At 46.8% G+C, this 22223-nt stretch overlaps 1 protein-coding gene across 1 annotated transcript in view; it reads right to left on the bottom strand.

Moving 5' to 3' along the window:
* megf6 (multiple EGF like domains 6) overlaps positions 1–22223 on the bottom strand; it is a 357029-nt gene that overhangs the window by 2715 nt on the left and 332091 nt on the right. Inside the window, exons 26-37 of the mRNA XM_038816779.1 lie at positions 20507–20635; positions 20275–20403; positions 19246–19374; positions 16469–16597; positions 13933–14064; positions 10833–10961; positions 9036–9164; positions 8280–8408; positions 6719–6847; positions 6009–6137; positions 4048–4176; positions 2470–2598 (exon numbers count right to left, since the gene is read on the bottom strand). Of these exons, the coding sequence (XP_038672707.1) occupies positions 2470–2598; positions 4048–4176; positions 6009–6137; positions 6719–6847; positions 8280–8408; positions 9036–9164; positions 10833–10961; positions 13933–14064; positions 16469–16597; positions 19246–19374; positions 20275–20403; positions 20507–20635 (1551 nt within the window). The remainder of the gene's footprint in view (positions 1–2469; positions 2599–4047; positions 4177–6008; positions 6138–6718; positions 6848–8279; positions 8409–9035; positions 9165–10832; positions 10962–13932; positions 14065–16468; positions 16598–19245; positions 19375–20274; positions 20404–20506; positions 20636–22223) is intronic.

Here is a 22223-nt window from a genome sequence, read left to right as displayed (position 1 = left end):
TTCAAGGATTTAAAATACTTCTCTGGCTTAAGGCATGTACCATTCTTCGTTGCATCTTCCATCTTGAATGATGATCAGACACAATCATAATGATCATATAATCGTAGAATCATAGAATTTACAGTGCAGAAGGAGACCATTCGGCCCATCGAGTCTGCACCGGCCCTTGGAAAGAGCACCCCAGTCAAGCACACACCTCCACCACCCGATTTCCTTAACCCAGTAACCCCATTAGAAAAAAAAGGAATCTTCTATTTTATTAACAATGGATTTTTAAAAAATTCTGCCTGGTATTATCTAATCATCTTCATTGTAAATACACCATAGTATTAACTCCATTAATATTTTCTCCTCTAAAGCAGCAGGACATCTGTTAAAAGGGAAGAAAGTAACTTGAACTTAAGTAGCAAAATATCACACTAAGAGGATTTCCTAAAGCAATGTGGTTTCACGATGTGATTGGGAAGTTCCCAGAAATGCCAATGAGACAATTCTGTTAATCAGTTTTTGGTGCAGCTGGCTGAGTTACTGCCACATTAAACCAGACTGCGACCATTGTTATGACCCCAGCTTTTCAAGTCAACGGAATCTGGCTTGGTAGATCCTGGGGTCGATTCTCCAGTTGTGTTGTGCCCAGCGCACAGCTAACTATTCTGGAAGAATAACGGGAGACCCCTAAAACTGGATTCATGCCAGGCACTGAATGGAGGGTGGTGCCACAGGCCCATGGCACCTGACGCAAATCGGGTTCATGCCCTCAATGGGCGTGAAATAGATGAGCATATTTAAACAAGCATTTAAATATGCTTGCTGAGTTTAAAGCCAGATTCCCCCCCGGCTCCAAGAATTCTTCCTCCTCTCCACCAGCGCAGCTGAGGTCGGCGGGACTCACTTCTGGTCTCCACCACCGGAGACCAGATATGATGTTCACGCTGCGGGGTGGGGGGGGGGGGGGGGGGGGGGGGGGGGTTCGGAATCTGTTGGGATCCCCGGGTGGTTGGGGCCATGGCACTGCCCCCTGACACCGCCAACCAGGCACTGTCAGGGGGCAGTGCTTGAAAAGGCATGGCGGGGCCATGAAGGGAGCGGCATCTGCGGAACCCATAGCGAGAGGCCGCTCACCTGGGGGGCCGGGGGGGTGGGGGGTGGGGGGGGGGGGTGGGGGGGGGGGGAGGTCACTGGTACAGGAATTTGGGGAGGGGCCTGATGTCAGCGAGGATGGTGGGATCTCCGATGCCGACAATGTTGTGGAGGAAGGGGGAGGGGTGCTTTACTGTCAATTTGACATTGGGAAACACTGTCTGTGAAGCTGGGCCTGCTGACATGTTAAGGCCCCACCCCTCTCAGTGCCGGCTTAAAACTCATACAAGATAAAAGTCAGACAAGCCACTAGTTGCTTAATTCTCAAAGACAGAAAGCTATTGAAAATAAATCCAGTTTTTTTCATTTCCCACCGGAGACCACGGTCAGATATTTTTGGGGAGAATTTCACCCCCACAATTTTAGAAAACCATCGAGACCAATTACTAAACACACTCACAAGAAATATGCCAGTGTACTTTTAGCACAAAGAATAAAGTGGTTATTAAAGAAGGAAAAATAATTATAATAAACTCAACAATAAAGCTTGGAACGATTTTAATACACATATCAAAAAATGATTCAAACTCATACTACTCCTTTCATCCCTTACATACACAAATCCCCAGTGAAGATTTATCACGATCTCAACACCAAGGCTTGGACTGGCTCAGTTTCAAACAATTTCCTTCCAGAGGACTTCTGAACATTCACCAGGTGCTCTTCCTCACGTGGTATCTATCCCTGAGACTCTACTCTAGACTGATTATTAATATAAATTTAGAGCAAACATGTGCATTCCTTACACTCAGCAGTCTTCAGGGTTTCTTCCTCGAGGCTCTCGGGTGTCCACACACTAACTGGGTACCTGTTCTTCTGTCTTTTACTGTGTGTGTGTGTTTCTTGACTCTTGTTGCTAGGCAACAGCAGTTTTTTCTAACCTATGCTTTCTTTTCAACTACTAACCTGTAATAACAGGGAGTCCAGGTGACCATCAATAGATAACAGCAACAGACAGTTTATTTAGAGGAAAAAACTACGTGCAGAAAGTATAAAGGACCATTACAATACCAGCAAGTGACTCCAACTCTTCTCCTAGACTGGATCTGTTCTGCAGGTTTTAAAGGCCCAACATTGCAGGAACTGTGCGTGCTTTGCCCTGATAGACCAGGCATCAGGTGGCCTCCAAGGTTTGCTACAACATAACCCCTTTGTACTCAAGGAGTTGCAAAACCACTTGATGCATGTATACAACAGGGCCCCAGACTTACCTGCACTCAACTAAAAAAGAAACTCTAAATTAAACTAGATCCAGGTTTCACTTCCCTCAACATACAAATACAAAATATGAATTAACCTTAAAGCCATACATTGTTCCTAACACCATACCTTCTTCACAAGTAGGCCCCATCCACTGGAAGGAGCACACGCAGCTTCCATTGCGAGAGTTACAGTGAGCTTTGTTAGCACAATTGCAGGTCAAGGAGCAGTTAGGTCCATATCGGCTGGTTCTACATTCTGGAAAGCAACAAAATGAAAAAGCACTTTGAGAATCATATATGAAGCTTAAATTGTTCAGGAATTCCTATCTCTTCTGCATTTCAGTAACTAGAATGTTACCTTTGTCGGAAGGAAATATCAGACTATTTAGGGGATTACAGGCTTCTCTGTGGTACTTTTCATATCAACCGACAGATGACCTCAGCAAAGAAAGGTTGATTCCCTTCTCTTATCAGGTGTACGTCTGTACTGCTATTTAATGCTCAGTTTAAAGGCAAGGCTGAGAATGAGTGAGAGGCAAACTATACAGCAGTGGGATTGAACAAAGATTCAATATTATATTTGTCATCTTGCCAGTCAGTTGCGTCGGAGGTTCAGTTATGATTTTTCTGAATGTCATCCAAGTGGATTATTGTTAGTTCTAGCGATTTATGATGGGTTAATTTATTATTACACTGATAAGTGGCACCCACACCACACAAGTGCCAGGTTACGACCATGTCCAACAAGAGAGAATCCAACCATATCCCCATGACAGTCAATGGCATTATCATCACTGAACCATCCACTATCAACATCCTAGGGGTTATCATTGACCAGAAACTAAACTGAACTGGACCCAGTCATATACTGTAGCTACAGGAGCAGGTTGAAAATTCTGTGATGATTCTCCTGACTCCCCAAAGCCTATCAACCATCAAAGCACAAGACAGGAATGTGATGGGATACTATCCAATTGCCTGGATGAGTGCAGTTCCAACAACATTAAATAAGCTTGACACTATCCAGGACAAAGCAATGCACAATATTCTTAACATAGGAATACAAAATAAACGGAAAGCTATGCGTTGTTCCTAACACCATATACCTTCTTCACAAGAAGGCCCCATCACCGCAGGGAATGCAATGGTGCAAGAAGGTGGCTCACCACTGCATTCTCAACAGCAATCAGGGACGAGCAATAAACGCTGGCCTGGCCAGCAAGCGCCCATAACCCATGAAATATATTTTTATTAACTTAGATTTGAATTCTAGTTCGCTGAATAATGAGCAATTCAGGTATTTCTTGAGCAAGATTGAAATTCCTAAGATTTACTCTGCTAAATTAAACTCCTAAATGCAACACTCGACCAGTTAAGTCCATTGAATGACCTTCCAATAGTCTGCTATTCAAACACATAGTCCACGTTAAAACCAATCCAATTTTTAGTTCGTGAGATAGCAAACCATCCAGACAGAAGAGCAAAGATTTACAATGAGCGCTAATGAGTCCAAAGAAAATGTTCCACATGCCGCAAAGGTGACAAGTCCTTTCTAGAGATCACAGTCTGACATCCAAATGCCCGACCGCGAGAGCTCCGGACCATGTGTGTGATGTACAAAGAAATATCCAAGGACTACAATCAGGTAATCTATTATCATAAAGATAAAATGCAAGAAAATTGAACGTGCAGGAAAAAATATTACCAATGTCACATCGGTCTCCAGTTCTACCTGGTGGGCAAAGGCACTTTCCTGTTACAGGATGGCATGGTGTGAGGCCTTCACAATCACACGCCTGCTGGCATCTCTCCCCAAAGCGTCCAGCTTCACAAGCTAGCATATAACAAATCAATTTTTGCACATTAGCACATGAAAAATCCACAAACACTCACCTCATTCTCACTAGCTCTTCCCCAGCCACATGCTGTTAGTTAGAGTCTTTTAGAGATTGAGCATTAGAGGGAGGGGTTGGGAGCACTGATTCATCTTTCTCCCTTCGAAAAGAAAAAGTAAATCACACCTACACTGAACAAAGTACTATGATAAAGATTAGTTCATGCTGATAATCTCGTCACAAGTCTTCCTGTGTGCTTGTGCGTGTTTACATGTGTGTGAGAGAGAGAGAGAAAACATGCATGTGTGAACAGGATAAAGCATGTATACAATAATATATTAGGGAAATACAGCAAAGGGAATAACATAAACAAATGATGAGTTACAGAAAAAGATTCTCTCGAGGAATAGGTCTAGTCTATTTGCTTTAAGAGACTTGCATTTATGTAATACCTTTCATTACCACAGGATGTCCCAAAGCACTCTAGTCTGCAGCTTTAAAGTACTTTTTGAAGTGTAGTCACTTGAAATGCAGAGGCTAATCTGTGCACAGCAAGTTTCTACAAACAGCACTAGAATAATGACCAGATAATCTGTTTTTGTGCTGTTGATTTAGGGATAAATATTGGTCAGGATGTCAGGGATAATGGGCGGAATTCTGCGACCCCCCCCCGCGCGGGTCGGAGAATCGGCGCAGTGCGCGCAAATCGCGCCACGCCGTCCCAACGCTGGCCCGCAATTCTCCGCAGAGCATGGCAGAGGCGGAAGAGACCTCCTCCCCTACGCATGCGCCGGGATGACGTCAGCAGCCGCTGACGCTCCGGCACATGCGCGGACATACGCCGGCCATCGACGTCCTTTCGGCCCCAGCTGGCGTGGCGCCAAAGGCCGGGAACCACTCCGGCGCGGGTCTAGCCCCTCAATGTGAGGGTTTGGCCCCTAAAGGTGTGGAGACCTCCGCACCTTTGGGGCGGCCCGACACCGGAGTAGTTCACGCCACTCCAACACGCCGGGACCCCCCCGCCGGGTAGGGGAGAATCCCGGCCATTGTGAACAAGACCTGGAGTGGGACTTGAGCCTACAACATTCTGAGTTAGAGGCAAGAGTTTTACCAACTGAACCACAGCTGGTAACTTAGGTCCCCAATTCATCCAAACCTCTTGATTAGATTCAAGCCAATATCTTACTCCCAAATATTCTTTATTCTCCAGGGAAATGTTTGTCTTCGTAGTCAGAGTAGTAATCTTATGAGGCAGATCACACATTCTTAACAAAGCCCACCATTAAAATCAAATGTATGAGATCAGGTGGATCTATAAAGGACTTTGGCTGTGGGATTCTCCGTCGAGTCGGGGTGGGAGGCTTCATCCATTTTGCGGGCAGTGCATCCACACCCGCGGGTTTCCCGATGGTGTGGGATGGCCACAACGGGAAACTCCATTGGATGGCTGCCGGAACGGAGGATTCCGCTGCCGGCTGGGATGCATCGCGCTGGAAAAAGTGGTTGGTGGGACGGAGAATCTCGTCCTGGGTCTTCCCCAACAGATATCTGTGCAGATCAAAATCTACCCCTGTAGTATCAGCTGTCAGAATGCCTCAGTCAGTTTCCAACCTGCATCCCATGCAAAGTATCCACTCATCTGCATGAAAAAATTAATTAATCTTTCATCTAAATGACTGCCTGTAGCCCTCTCCAAGCTTTTACTCCACAGAGTAAACTGTCCTCTATTGCATTACAGACTGTGGTGCCAATTGCTAACCTCTATTTCTGAACCCGAACGAGGATGATGTGGCAAAATCATTTGAGAAAAAATAGTCAGAAGTGACATTACCTTTTTCACAGTAATCGCCATGGTAACCAGATGGACAGATGCACTGGCCCGTGCTGGGTTCACAAGCAGCACCGTGCTTACAGTCACAGGGGTGGGCGCAGGTTAAACCATAAAACCCCAGAGGGCAAACTAGGAAAGAAGCCAGCAAAATATAGAGGTCAACTAACATTCAACAACTCTCACTCCTGATTCCACATGTTACCTGAAGGAATACCTCAAATGTCTAACTCAGTAAACTCAACATTTCGACACAGGCAACTCTATTTAGGAGCAATTTGCTATGCGCAACGGCTTTCCACTTTATTTATTCCAATTGGACAGAGGTCTTGATCACCGCAAGCTGTTTGGGTCAAACTGAATTTATTTTGATGATCAATGTACAGGAAGCGAAGTCGAGTTAAAACTGTGAGCCAATGATTCAAAGGCAATCTCCAAAGTCATTAATGAGGTTACAAACTGCTAACATCTGTTCACATTGTGAAAGTGATGTGAATCTTGAAACGCTTATTAAAAAAGAAATTGGTATGCACAGAACAGCAGTTGATCATTTCCACGTCAATCTACGGTCTTGAGGCAGCTTACGCATCATTAGTCAACCTCTCCGAGTGGTCCCAAGTCACAAACCAGCCATTTGTCAGGTTTCACATGTCATCCTATTCAATGCACATTGTTCGACTGTTGGTGAAGAGTGTGTAAGAAAACCCACTAACCATGTTCACACAAAGGTCCGTAGAAACCATCCAAACACTGACAGCTTCCAATATAGCGATCACACGTTCCATTATTCCAACACAAACAGTCCAACTGGCAGTTGGCTCCATATTTCCCCACAGGACATTCTGCGTCACAAAGAAATATCACGACACAGTTTTCAATACCTTCATATACTTTCTCCAACAGAAGAAACCTTTCTCCTACATTCACCATTCCCAGCACTGCCCATCATTCCCAGCACTGCCCATCATTCCCAGCACTGCCCAACAATTCCAGCACTGCCCACCATTCCCTGCACTGCCCACCATTCCCAGCACTGCCCACCATTCCCTGCACTGCCCACCATTCCCAGCAGTGCCCACCATTCCCTGCACTGCCCACCATTCCCAGCACTGCCCACCATTCCCAGCCCTGCCCGCCGTTCCCTGCACTGCCCGCCGTTCCCTGCACTGCCCACCATTCCCAGCACTGCCCACCATTCCCAGCACTGCCCACCATTCCCTGCACTTCTCAACATTCCCAGCACTGCCCACCATTCCCAGCACTGCCCACCATTCCCAGCACTGCCCACCATTCCCTGCACTTCTCAACATTCCCAGCACTGCCCACCATTCCCAGCACTGCCCCCCATTCCCAGCACTGCCCACCATTCGTTGCACTTATCAACATTCCCAGCTCTGCCCACCATTCCCAGCACTGCCCACGATTCCCAGCACTGCCCCCCATTTCCAGCACTGCCCAACATTCCCAGCACTGCCCACCATTCCCAGCACTGCCCACCATTCCCTGCACTGCCCACCATTCCCAGCACAGCCCAACATTCCCAGCACAGCCCAACATTCCCAGCACTGCCCATCATTCCCAGCACTGTCCGCCATTCCCAGCACGATTCTTTGACTGAGAGTGTTGCCTGCCAGCGCTCTGGTAATGTCAGTCTGGAATGGATGAGAAACTGGACAGAAGGAAGTGTCAGAAAGAAATGCCTTCACCTTCATTCCATACCTGCAAAATCTATGATCAAAACCATTGTCATTATTTTCATATTTCAGTTTTGGCACCCCATTAACTCAGTGTAAATCTAAAAATTCTATACCGCCCTCCTGACTGTAACTAAACCATAGTCCTCATTATGACCCTCTAATATAGACCATTCCCCTCAATATACCACTCTGATTTACATCATAGTCCTTCTTTACAAGATGTTACAATATATATCTACCCACCCTCATCTTAGTGCCGTGTGATATATTCCCTATCTCCTGTTATAACATTATGCATTTTATCTCATGCTCCCTCTTTATAACACTCCAATGTACCCTGGATATAGTTATAACATATGGTTAATGACCCCTGTATCATAGAATCATGGAGAAATATTCACTGCTCATTGCTTCCAAAAAGAGCCTAGTATTTATTGATCCCACTCTCTTTGACATAGTTACAATTACAATTAAAGTAGTTAAAATCTATTAATTTTAATCCAGTGCCCTATTTAATAAGTATTTTAAAATCCAGAGACTCACATACAAGTAGTGCGTCTTTAACCAGTCAACATACCTTTTTCACAATGGGTACCAGTCCATCCAAGCCCACAGGAACATGTTCCATCTTCTGGGTTACAGGTACCACCATTCTGACAGGCACAGACCTCCAAACAGCCCAGTCCGAAACTTCCCCTTGGACATACTGAACCAAAACAACAGGACTTTAAACAATTGCTCATAAGCTGTCTAAATTTACAATCTGCCAGAATATCCAAGGACAACCTGTCTTAAAAAACATCTATGCTGAATTTTCTTTACGACTCGTTAAGACTTTAATATTATTTCAGCCTTCAGAGTTTAAACGAGCTCCCGCATAGGTGAGCAGAAACCACCCTGAACGTAACATTGGTTGGTACAGAACCAAATCAAGCACGCACCCCAGTCACCAACATGGGAATCCTATGTCAGGCTGATAAATCCAAAAGCTCTCTTAACATTTTAAGTGCATTCAGATTGCTGATTGTTCAGCTTTCTTACAGTATGACCTTGGAGCGAATAGTAGGGATTCTCCTTCCAGTTTTTGACCAATTTACTTCTGAGCGATATGTCACGAAGCCACTTGAAATTATGGCATTTCTTGTACATGAATGTTTGACTATGTCAATAAGTTCATTTTAATAATCGAGCACCATTCACAGATAATAAAATCAAGCACTGTAGATTAATGCTTAGGACTGTTCTCAATTCAGAAGTATCAAAAACTAGGATTATATTGTGAATATAGTGACTCCTCAGGATTCTGTTTATAGGATAAATTATTGGGCCATACCATTCTGGCAGGTGGAACCCATTGTACCAGAGCGGCAGTGACATTTTCCTGTCACAGGGTCACATCGGCCTTCTTCACCACAGGGACAGAGCATCACACAGTCTTTCCCATAATAGCCTTCTGGACAAGCTGGATGGGAGAAATATTTATTAGTGCAAATATCGGTTGTGAGATTTGAAGCCAATACATGAATGCTAACTAATATAAGCATATTTCAGAATGGAGAGATTGAGCAATGTTGTACCTTTGATCAAGCTGGCATTGGAACAAGAGGGTACATTTAGCAAGGTTCTGCTCCCAGACTGGAGGTTCACTGGATTACAGATATGACAATTAACACTATAGGGCCATATCCATAGCGTGCAACATTATCCAGTAAGGCTTCTCATCAAGTGCAATGCCTCTTATTTGTACAATTGTTTTAAGATTTTGTAATCCCCTTTATGTATTTTTATGGTGCCTTTCATAACCCTAAAACATCCCAAAGTACAAGTAAAAATACTTGGGCGGGATTCTCCAACCCCCCGCCGGGTCCGAGAATCGCTGGGGGGCGGCATGAATCCCGCCCCCGCCGGCCGCCGAATTATCCTGCATCGGAGATTCGGTGGGGGCGGGAATCGTGCCGCGCCGGTTGGTGCCCCCCCCCCCCCCCGGCGATTCTCCGGCCCGCAATGGTCCAAAGTCCCACTGCGTCTATGCCTGTCCCGCCAGTGTAAATTGAACCAGGTTCCTTACCGGCAGGACCTGGAGGCAGGGGCAGGCTCCGGGGTCCTGGGGTGGGGGAGCCACGGTGGCCTGGCCCACTATCGGGGCCCACTGATCCACAGACGGGCCTGTGCCGTGGGGGCACTCTTTTCCTACACGCCGATCGTCACCCTCCGCCATGGCCGACGCGCAGGTGAACCCCACGTGCGCATGCGCGGGGATGATGTCAGCAGCTGTTGACGCTCCCGCGCATGCGTGGACTCGCGCTGGCCGGCGGAGTCCCTTCGGCCCCAGCTGGCGTGGCGCCAAAGGCCTTCCACGCAAGCCGGCGGGGCGCCAACCACTCCGGGGCAGGCCTAGCCCCTAGAGGTGCGGAGGGTTCTCCTGGTGTCTGCGTGGGTTTCCTCCGGGCGCTCTGGCATCCTCCCACACCTCAAAGATGTGCAGGTTAGGTGGATTGGCCATGCCAAATTGCCCGTTAGTGTCTAAAGATGTGCAGGTTGGGTGGGGCTACGGGAATAGAACAGGGGAGTGGGCCTGGGTAGCATACTGAACAACTCTAGTACCTCTTCTGGGGTTATGGAGCATTCAAATGGGGTCACACCAGGAAAAGGTTTGGAAAAGCTTAAACTTTACATTTTACTGTGCTCATTCATGTTATCAACAGAATGCTGCTTGAGAGTTGGAAATGGCTCTGATATAAATACATTTGTCATTGCATCACTTACGCGATACAAGGTCATTCCACAGATTTAATTCTCCCTCTTATATTGATACCAATCTCACATTGTCTCAAAAGGAAAGTAAGAACAGGTCAATGAATAAAGCAACAACATCACTGTATCGTTTGCAAACCCATTCCAAAAACATTCCATTGGTGAATTCTGTCCTTCTGAAGTCAGGGTTGAGGCACATTGTTGAGACAAATAAAAGTTTACCCTGTATTGTAAGTGACCTAGAACTGCCTGCTTGAACAGTAAAGATTTTGCACAGACATTTTTGTGTTTTCATCAGGGAACGATTATTTCTGAAAATAATCTTTAAATTTCTGTTGGTTATTCCTGTTAGAAGGTTTGGACAAGCGTGACTTACTGATCATGCAGTCTGGTCCAATAAACCCAGGAGGACAGCTACAAGTTCCAGTCACAGTGTCACACTGCCCCTCGTTCTGACATTTGCAGCTCTCGCGACAGTAGGGTCCGTAGGTTCCCTCTGGACATTCTGAAAGACAAGTTCACTCGCTCTTAATCTAGAAGTTTAATCTCGGTTGAAATTCACCCGCCATTGCGATTCACTTTTTTCACTGGCAGTGCACCCCGCCCATTGGTTTCCTGGTGGCATGGGATGGCTTCAATGGGAAATCCTGCTGACATGTTGGGGGGGGGGGGGTATAAAATCCCTCTGCCAGCAGATGGCGCGCTGCCGGGAAACATGCAGCTGGAACACCGAGAATCCAGCCCTTAATTTTACTGTGAGACACCCACTGTGCAGATTACTAACGTTCACCTTCTATGTTCCATGACCCTGAAGGTAAATTGAAGGCCCTCTGATGTTTAAGTCCAGAAGCAATTCTTCCGCCTGGAAGTGGTCATTTTATAAGCAAGTACCTCACAACTTCATTCGTGATACCTCTAGTGTCTGAGATGATGGCAGATTATGGGCTGGATTCTCCACTGCCCTTCACCAGTCACGGAGTTTCTGACGCGGCGAAGAATCCAGGATCAGGGAAAAATCAGGGTCCCCACGTTTATGATGCTCCAGTTCCCCATTAGCATTGGGATCAAGATTCAGGCCCTGGGCCAGTGGAGGATGCAAATGTGTCATTAAAGACCCATTTGCATCCTATTAACGGGCCATGCACCATATTCTCCAGATCTCGTGACCTTCCTGTCCTCTGGGCCGCGATTCATGTGGGCAGGAATTGGTTCCGGTCCTGGCAAGTGTTTACCTGACGCGGTGGATCTCGCTGTGGTCCAAGGGGGGTAACCTGTGCAATATTTAGCACTGGTCCCCACAAACAGTGATCAAATGGAACGGCACTCGTGGGGATCTCTCGGGGGATTCGAGGCCCCCAGCTGCATGCCCTTTGGGCAGCCTGGTGCCCTGGCACTGCTGCGAGCACCGGGAAACATGGCTAAATGTGCTCGCTATAGGTCTTTCTTCCTAATTAGCTGAAGCGAGCCTATAGTCTCCCAAACGTAGAATCCTGCCCCCTATATCCCCATCACACATGCACAATATAGCTTCACATAATCCATTCTAGACTGCACCAAAATAGCAGGTTTATTTGCCCGTAACAATCTGCTCAGCACACTGTAAAATAAACCCTTGTGGAATAGATACTGAAATATATTTTGTTTTCTCTTTAGGAGTGGGCAGCATGGTAGCACAAGCAGATAGTACTGTGGCTTCACAGCGCAGGGTCCCAGGTTCGATCCCCGCTGGGTCACTGTCTGTGTGGGTTTCCTCCGGGTGCTCCGGTTTCCTCCCACAGTCCAAAGACATGCAGGTTAGGTGGATTGGCCATGATAAATTGCCCTTCGTGACCAAAAAGGTTAGGAGGGGTTATTGGGTTACGGGTCTAGGGTGGAAGTGAGGGCTTAAGCGGGTCGGTGCAGACTCGATGGGCCGAATGGTCTCCTTCTGCACTGTATGTTCTATGTTCTATGAGTGCAATTAATAATTCCATAACTTCCTAGCTCCCCAGTGTCTGACCAGCAGTGCAAACTTTCTCTGGGGTTACATCAACAGTTACCCAGAAAACTAAAACCTCTTCTAATGTATGGAGAACTATTGTAAAGAACCAGACTGACCCCTCCCCCTCCACCATGGAACTTCTCCCACACCCCCAAGGGACAATACCAACTCCGGACTAACCAAGGCCCAATGGTATTCTTCACACTCCTAACCCCCCCATGGGAATCCTCGCACATGCAAGGGACCCCTCAACCACCCACCACCCCTGGGCCCAACTCTCATCCCCAACCCAAACCGCCCCCCCCGCCAAATTCAGATCGGTGCTCCCCCAACCCCTGACCCGACCAGGCCTTCCAACCTTACCTCCAACCACCCGAGCGCCTACTGAGTCCCACGTCAGACGCTCCCCCCTCCCCCCAACTCCCCCTCCCTGAGGTCCGACAACCCTGATATCTGTAAAAAAGGCGGTGTGACCTCCTTCAATTCTCCTTTCCAGCAATTAGACACTGGGCATTGGAGAAAGCTCCGCTGCCTGGATCTCACCCCGGCTGAGTTAGAAGGTATGGCAAGACAGTCACAGAAGACATTAGGTGTGGATATGTGGGTACGGAATGGCAACCCATGCCGATTGCCACTCTGAGGAAGTTACAGCACCTAATACATACTTGCTAAGGTAATTGATAACAGTAATGTTTCTTTAACTGTCTGCATTTGACACATTAAAATGTAGGAATGAACATTTTACATTGACAATGGGAGTACACCTTGTAGAGGAGAGCTTGATACCGATGCTAAGTGCGCAACTGGATGTTATAGTTGGGCAGTTGATATTGGCGCATGGCTGACAAACTGAGAATCCAAACTGTTCATAGGCGAACAAAGCATGCTATAACAATCTTTACATCAATCAAAGTTATTGGTAGCATAATGGTTAGCACAGTTGCTTCACAGCTCCAGGGTCCCAGTTTCGATTCCCGGCTTGGGTCACTGCCTGTGTGGAGTCTGCACGTTCTCCCCATGTGTGCGTGGGTTTCCTTCGGGTGCTTCGGTTTCCTCCCACAGTCCAAAGATGTGCGGGTGAGGTGGATTGGCCATGCTAAATTGCCCTTTGTGTTCAAAACGATTAATTGGGGTTACTGGGTTAAGGGGATGGGGCGGAGGAGGTGTGTGCTTGAGTGGGGTGCTCTTTCCAATGGCCAGTGTAGACTTGATGGGCTGAATGGCTCCTTCTGCACTGTAAATTCTATGATTGGGCACTTTATTTCAAGTTGGTAATATTTCTGGGAAATGCAAATTGTGAAATATTGGAGCTATAAATAATTCAAATTCTCTCTCTGGGTGGATTATTTTAAAAATTGAAAACTTTCACTTTGAATGATTTGCAACCTGATTTTTACAATCTGCAGAAAAAGATGAATCTATTTGAGGATACGACAGAGAAACTGACAGGTAGCTGCAAACCAGAGGCCATCAGTGAAAATCAATGAATACATACGAAGGTCACAGCGGGCACCATGATAGCCTGGTAGACAGGTGCATTTCCCAGTGACAGGGTGGCACTCCTCATTCACTCCTGAGCACTGGCACACCTGGTTACAGTTCTGCCCATAGGTACCTGGCGTACAGTCTGAGAGAAAAAAGGGAAGGAAAGTTAGAAGATGGAAAATGTTGCTGTCCGTTTAACACAACACCACCATTAGTACACCAAAAGGAATAATTTAGTCCTGCCTGATAGCGAACAGGTTATGTCTGACTCAGTGTCACCACCCTGTAAACATTCAGTACACATTGGGTTAAAGAGAAGAGTTCACTCCTGGTTAGTACCAATCATCAAGTCCATTAAATTATAGCCAGAGGTGGATTTGACGTAAGGATCCTCAATTAGCCATCCAGCTATGATTATGCTGACAGGGGTGTTTAAATACAAGAATATCCTAACACCCTTTTCAGTATATTTTTAAACAATTTCTTCATTTTATGGGATGTGGGCATTGCTGGCTCGGCTAGCATTTATTAGCCATCCCTCATTGCCCGTGGGGAGATGGTTGTGAGCTGCCTTCTTGAACCGCTGCAGTCCCTGAGGTATAGCTACACTCATAGTGCTGTCAGGGAGGGAGTTCCAGGATTCTGAGCCAGCGACAGTGAAGGTACAGCGATACATTTCCAAGTCAGGATGATGACTGGCTTGGACGGGAACCTCCAGGTGGGAGAATACAAGGCTGCGCTGGGATGCCAGATTGCATTTGAAATAAACTACTGCCGCAGGCTCCATGAGCCAAAGTGGGCTCTTCCTATGCCTAAACTTTCGAAGATTCTATATAGCCCAAATTTGAGATGTGGCTGTGGTGGTATGATTAACATAGCTGCCTGCCATTGGAGCAGAACACCGGCTTACCATTGGCCCTGGTCGGTCATGTGCCTCTCGACTGATTGGTTGAGACCAGTCATGTGACGGCTCCCCGATTGGTCGAGAGGCTGGGTTAACCCCGCCTCCAGTGCGAGGTATAAATACCCAGTACGCCCGGCGGTCGTCCATTTACTGTAGTCGACCGCAGGGCTAACATCTAGCTTATTAAAGCCTTACTTTTGTACAGCAACTCGTCTCGCGTTCAATTGATGGTTCATCAGTGGCGAATGCTCCAATCCCAAGAAAATCTGGGCAGACATGAATTCAAGAAAGGGGCATCTATTGTGTATTCTTATAACTCCAATGACATCCAAGATCATTTATTATGCATTAAGGGTGCTATCCACACTTAGACACACCTTAAATTGGGACGTTTTTAAAAACAGACTTGGCCTTTACTGGTAGACTTGGCAAGGGCAGTAAATATTGATTTCAACCATCATTACACTACAGAGCCAATGAAAGTTTGGTATCACGTTAAAGGTCTCCCCAAGCAACTTGGAGAAGTTAGCACAATAGAGCTTCTATGAAGATACAAAGATGTATTAAATCTGAATGCATCCCATAGAACTGAGGCCAATCTTTCCTTTTGAAAGAGGCTGATTTTCATTTCTCCCTCATTCTCATTTTACCATTTTCCCCATCCCTTCTTATAGGTTTTAAAGAAGCCGTGCTAGCCATTCTTTAGCCTGATGGAACTATGGGGCTGGGGTTGATAATCGATCGGCCACCTGCTATACACAACTCCTGGTATTTAGTTCCATTGCACTCAATAAAATTAAACATTAGGCATAAAACATGTAGCCCAGCTCTATCTCACATTCAACTGCCCTGTCATCTGCATTGTTCTGATGACAATATTTTCAGTCTTGGTATTTATATTTTCTTATATTAGGTAACATCCTTGTGAAATAAAAGCAGCAAAGGGTGGAAATATTTGTACAGTTAGCCAACATGTATTTTTTGCAACTGAGTGATATTGTAACCTTTCCAAGCCCACAATGTATTTCCTATAATGTGGAGCTCTATGTTACAGACAGTAAACTAACTAAGGTCTTATAACAGGCTGTTTTAGGGAAGATTGCTACCCCCCCCCCCCCACACCCTGTGGCGTGCTTCTCTCATCTGATCCCTCCCCTGTCAATAGGATTTCCTATTGAATCCCCCCACCCCACCGCCAGGATAGCTGCGACGGGGATTCACTGTTGGTGTGATCCAAATATCCTGCTGGTGAGAACTGTTGGAAAATCTCCCTCAGCATGTAAGCTAGTTTGCTCTCTGATCCAGCCTCCCCATGTGTAAAGTACTATCTGCTGTGAATTGAACAGTTATTCCTGGGGTCGCAAAATGGTCTAACTCTCTGAAAGCATTCTAATTATTTATGAAACTAAACAAGACCAAAGATATATAACTCAGTAATCCTGATTACATTATTGCTTCAAGTTTGATTGGGCAATCAGTTGTCAGTTAATGTAGATCCTCATTATTAGAGGGAGTCAGATAAAGGTGCAGCGGCCATTTTCGCCAATGCAAAACACATTACATATCTGCGCTGTCCTTCAGCGTCCACGAAATGCACCATCACTCAACAAGTTAAATGTGGAACATTACACGGCCTCCTTACTTTCTTCACAACCATTGCCAGCGAATCCAGCAGGACAGCCACACTCCCCAGTCACATGGTTACAGGCAATGCCAGGATGGCACTCACAGCTCTGGCCACAGTTATCTCCATAGTAACCAGGCAAGCACGCTGCAAGGAAAAGAAAGAAAAGTCAAACACTGTTCAGACTATTCCGATTCAATCAAATTGTTATTTTTTTTCATAAATTTAGAGTACCCAATTCACTTTTTCCAATTAAGGGGCAATTTAGCGTGGCCAATCCACCTACCCTGCACATCTTTGGGTTGTGTGGGTGAAACCCACGCAAACACGGGGAGAATGTGCAAACTCCACACGGACAGTGACCCAGGGCCGGTATCGAACCTGGGACCTCGGCGCTGAGGCTACAGGGCTAACCCACTGAGCCACCCTGCTGCCCCCCGATTCAATCAAAATTTGAAAAATATATATTAATACATGTTTTTGTGAATTATATGTGTCGTGGACCATGAAGGAATCTACACTGAGTAATTTAAATGAAACAAAGTTCAATTCCAATGAACTATTTTTTACACTGCAGGGAAGATCCCGGCTGGGTCACTTCCCGTTGATGCCAAAATCGGCCGACTTTATACAGAGATAAGAACATAGGAACTAGGAGCAGGAGTAGGCCATCTGGCCCCTTGAGCCTGCTCCGCCATTCAATGAGATCATGTCTGATCTTTTGCGGACTCAGCTCCTCTTTCCCGCCCGAACACCATAACCTTTTATTCCTTTTTTTCTTCAAAAAACTATCTATCTCTATCTTGAAAACATTTAACGAGGGAGCCTCAACTGCTTCACTGGGCAGGGAATTCCATAGATTCACAACCCTTAGGGTGAAGAAGTTCCTCCTAAGCTCAGTCTTAAATTTACTTCCCCATAATTTGAGGCTATGCTCCAATTATAATGCCCCAAGTTAATTACACATGGTTTAGAGTATCCCCCCCTCTTAACGGGAGGGGGGGGGGGGGGGGGGGAGCTCATATTTGCCGTGGTTAATGGGAATTTTAATTGTTGCTACCCTGTAAGTCCTGTATTGTTTTTGACAATATTCTTCTTGAGATGAGAAGCAGAAATATTAGTCCTCAGGGGACCATAGGCATCTCTCTATTAGAGAGACAATTGGATATATAGTTTGATGGACATCTCTCCACATCGAGCATGAGGCAGGCTCTTACAATTGTTAGACTTCACCTTGTTGACACATTTGTGTAATGAAGAAGTCCAAAATGATCAAATGGTACTGTACGTAAGCTTAGCCATGAAAGGTTTTTATTTGTGTGAATTATGTCATAATATACACACAAGCATATGATGGTGCATAGACAGACACTGACTGACACACTGAACGACCAATCAACACACAGAACACAGCAGCCAATCACCAGACAGGACACGGCCACTATAAAGCCAGAGGGCACTAGTTTTCCCGCTCATTCGGGATGCAGCCTCTGAGACAGCCAGAGCCCGTGATCAGCAACACGAACATCTACCATGTGCTAGCAGTATAATCAAGTCAGGTTAGCCTCAGGTCTCCAGTCAACTCAACATAGTGTCAACCCACAGTGCAAGTATGTTTAACAGCTCATAGTTAAACAAAATAGAGTTGTATTTCCACAAGTGTTGGTAGCCTGTCTCTCTCACTGCTCTGGTAAACGCAGTCCTCGCAGACCCAGCATACCCAACACATCAAATTATTGGGATATTTTGTGAATTTTGCAGTATGTTGTTAAGAAGTCATAAAGTTGGCATCGCTTTAAGGTCAAATACTGTGATGTAGCTTTAAGAAAGACAATGCAGAGTGAATTGAAGTTACAGCTAGGAAACATTTGCAGACTGGATGTTCCAGGGTTTCTGGTCAAAGGCACAAGTTATAGTTTAGCAGTTATGGGGAACAGCAAGGCAGTAAAGCTGACTGGCTAAAAGAATGGTCATAGGCCTAGAATGTTCCGAAGACCTCTGGTTAATAATAATAATAATAATAATCACTTATCATCACAAGTAGGCTTCAATGAAGTTACTGTGACTAGTCACCACATTCCGGTGCCTGTTCGGGGAGGCTGGTACGGGATTTGAACCCGCGCCACTGCCTTGTTCTGCATTACAAGCCAGCTATTTAGCCCAGTGTGCTAAACCAGCCCCTCAGATACAAATTAAGGTGAGATTGTTGTGGGGAAGCTAGGAGTGCTCATCCTATTGGTTAAGAGTTGCAAATGTAGGTTGGAAGTCATTATTCGTCTCAATATAGGTGGACTTACTGGTCATGAGTAAGTGAGAGAGAGTGAGGATCTCAGGTGAGTGCATTTCTCATGGGGGAGAGAGTTATGCCCGGGCACTGCCAGAGAGGAGGGCCAGACTATGGGTTGTGGAGTGAGGGCGGGGGTTGGATCATGGGGGGGGGCGATTCCACATGAACATTTGTGCACTAGGGTTACCTTTAAAAATGTTGCCCCAATCTTAAAATTCTAAGTTGTATGGGTGGGGGCGGACTCTGTGACATTGTGGGCCCCACCCTATGGCCATTTCTTTTCAATATTCCCAATGATACGGTGGGAAAAGCTGCCGTTGGCGTCGGCAGTCTCAACGCCGCTTTTCCCTTCCGCTAACGCACTCTGCCCACAGTAATGTCCTGTGCCAGACTACTACACATTTAACCATTTCACTACCTCTGTGTCCCCCTTCTGTTTCAACTAAACCTTGTACAAAAATTCAATGACCATCTCTCACACTCAACAGGTCCCCAGGCTTTGACTCACGTTTCTCACATTTCTTGCCCCGCCAACCTCGGGCACACTGACAAGCTGCAGTCTCATGGTGGCAGGAAATGGCATTATCACAGTCACATCTCTCCTCACAACGCTCTCCGTAATATCCAACTGGACAACCTGTAAGGGCAAACCAGGCAGCACATTATACAGTCGAAAGGGACATTGCTATGTCCATATCAGCATTGCACATTAGCTCACCAAGGACTGGTGGAAGGGTGCCCTTTTAGCGGTTGGTGCAGTTTTGATGGGCCAAATGGCCTCCTTCTGTACCGTGGGGATTCTATGGTATGGGAATTCTCCGCACCTTTAGGGGCTAGGCCCGCGCCGGAGTGGTTGGCGCTCCGCCGACCGGCACGAACGGCTGGCCGAAATGCCTTCACCGGCCGGCGTGAGTCCGTGCACGCGCTGGAGCGTCAGCGGCCGCTGACGTCACCCTGGCGCATGCGCAGTGGAGGGGGTCTCTTCCGCCTCTGCCATGGTGGAGGCCATGGCGGTGGCGGAAGAAAAAGAGTGCCCCACGGCACAGGCCCACCCGCCGATCGGTGGGCCTCGATCACAGGCCAGGCCACCGTGGGGCACCCCCCCCCCCCCCCCGGGTCAGATCGCTCCGCTCCCCAGAGCCCGCTCGCGCCGCCTGCTCCCGCCGGCACCAGAGGTGCTCTGATTCCCGCCGGCGGGAGAGGCCTGATAGCGGCGGGACGTCGGCCCATTGCGGGCCGGAGAATCGCCGCGGGAGGCCCACCGACCAGCACGGCGCAATTCCCACCCCTGCCGATTCCAGGGTGGCGGAGAATTCTGGCCACGGCAGGGGCGGGATTTACCCCGGCCCCGGGCGATTCTCCGACCCCCTGGGTGGTTGGAGAATTCTGCCCCTGAACTCAATTTTCTTTCTCCACAGATGCTGCCAGACCTGCTGAGTTTTTACAGCATTTTCTGTATTTGTTTTAGTTTCCAGCATCCGCAGTATTTTGCTGTTATTATGCTACTACAGTATTTATAAGTCTGATATTTACTTACGAGTCTGACATTTTTCTCCAATCCAGCCAGGTCTACAAATGCATTGCCCAGTGTGTCGATGGCAGGTTCCTCCATTACTGCAGCTGCAGTATTGCTGACATCCCTCCCCATACTGCCCATCTTCACACTCTAAATAAAAGCACAGACATGCGACGATAATCACTGATCTTCACAGTGAATAATATCTTTACATTGTTTTCGTCTTTAAATTAAATTCTGATCAAATGCTTACCAAGCTCACAGGCTATGCCAGTCCAACCTTTGGGGCAAGTGCATGACCCACTCACGTGGTCACACTGGCCTGTGTTCCTGCAGATGCAGTGCTGTAAGCAATGCAGTCCATAGGACCCGGCAGGACATCCTAAGGGGAAACAAAACAGGGTCATAAATTGTGTGAGAAGGTAAAATCAGGAAACAACAAATCTGCCGGCTGGCATGGACTTGATGGGCAGAATGACCTCCCTCAGTAACAATGGGCACGATTTAACAAGGTATTTCTCTACACCCTCTGGACCTCTCCGACGTTCCAATTTACCTGTTAGGAAATCTTCGAGCCCACCCCACACCACTTCATAAGTGTCAAAATATACACCAGTATATCATGGTGCAGGCACACACACTGATGGACATACAGTAGGACCAAACACGCACAACACAGCCAATCACCAGTTAGAGCACACTCATTGTAAAGACAGAGGGCATCAGTTTTCCCGCTCATTCGGGACGCAGCCTCTCAGAAAGACAGAACTTACAGCTTAAAGCACAGATCTTCACCATATGCTGAGTGCATAGGCTGGTTAGGATAGGCTGAGGTCTTTAGCTTAATCTAACATCGTGCTAACCCACAGTGAAAGTATGTTCAACAGTTTATAGCTTAATAAAATAGTGTTGTACTATTTTAAGTGTTGGTAGCCTGTATGTGTTCCACGGATCCAGAGCACCCAACACATCAGTAAGGACAGGACACTCCCAGGCCCGATCCCTGGCACAGGAAACCTGGCACCTTGGCATTAATAACCTGGCACCCTGGCTGTGCCCCTGCCAGTTTGGCGGTGCCACCTTGGCCAGGTGTCTGGGGGCACAGTGCCAAAGTGACAGCGGCAGTGCCAGCACACCACCCTTGCAGAGCATGATCTCCCAAGGGCCTCCGATGGCCTGGTTGACCCCCACAAGGTGCTGTTAGTGCTGTGGACCAGTACTAAATGGTGCCATGACCATGTGTCTCAGACACAGGCATTCATTCCAGGTCTCGGGAGCAGAAGCCAACATATTTAAGTGAGCATAGGTAAGTCTGGATGCTGCCCAGCAGGGTTAGATCTCGCTTGATCTTGCGAGGCGTTCCGAGAGGGATCTAACGGCATCGCCATGTCACCGAGTCGGATGCAATGAGGCTGCTCGAGCGTGCCCATATCACTCAAGGAAGAAAGTTTCCTGAGGCAAACAGATTTCACAAGACCAATTGAGGATCAGGCAATCTCAACCTGCTTCCTAATGGACACAAATTCGAACAGTAAAACTGCCAACAATTCATCACAAATTGCCACTGACTTGATAGATTTTAATCAGAATCCACAATGTCGGTGATGTGGAAAAGAGAATGGTCCATTGTGCAGTCAAGGGGTGACTCTTTCGAAGTTGAATTAAGAAACATTTTTAAGCTTCACACTTTTAGAATTGGAATTCACCAGCACATTTGGCAACATCGACAACAGTCCCTCCCTCGATGTCAGCATAACTAAGGAGCTGATCATCAACTTCAGGAAGCCAAGTATCATACACGCCCTGCTGAGGTGGAAATTGTTGACAGCTTCAAATTCCTAGGTGTGCACATCACCAACAATCTGCCCACGTCCACACTACCACTAAGAAAACACAACAACGCCCATTTCTCCTCAGGAAACTAAGGAAATTTAGCATGTCCACACTGACTCTTACCAATTTTTACAGAT

The sequence above is a fragment of the Scyliorhinus canicula genome, chromosome 13 (genome assembly GCF_902713615.1).
Source record: "Scyliorhinus canicula chromosome 13, sScyCan1.1, whole genome shotgun sequence".
NCBI classification, from domain to species: domain Eukaryota; kingdom Metazoa; phylum Chordata; class Chondrichthyes; order Carcharhiniformes; family Scyliorhinidae; genus Scyliorhinus; species Scyliorhinus canicula.
Note: the sequence above shows the minus strand (reverse complement) of the source record. Positions and strands in the feature narration are given on the sequence as shown.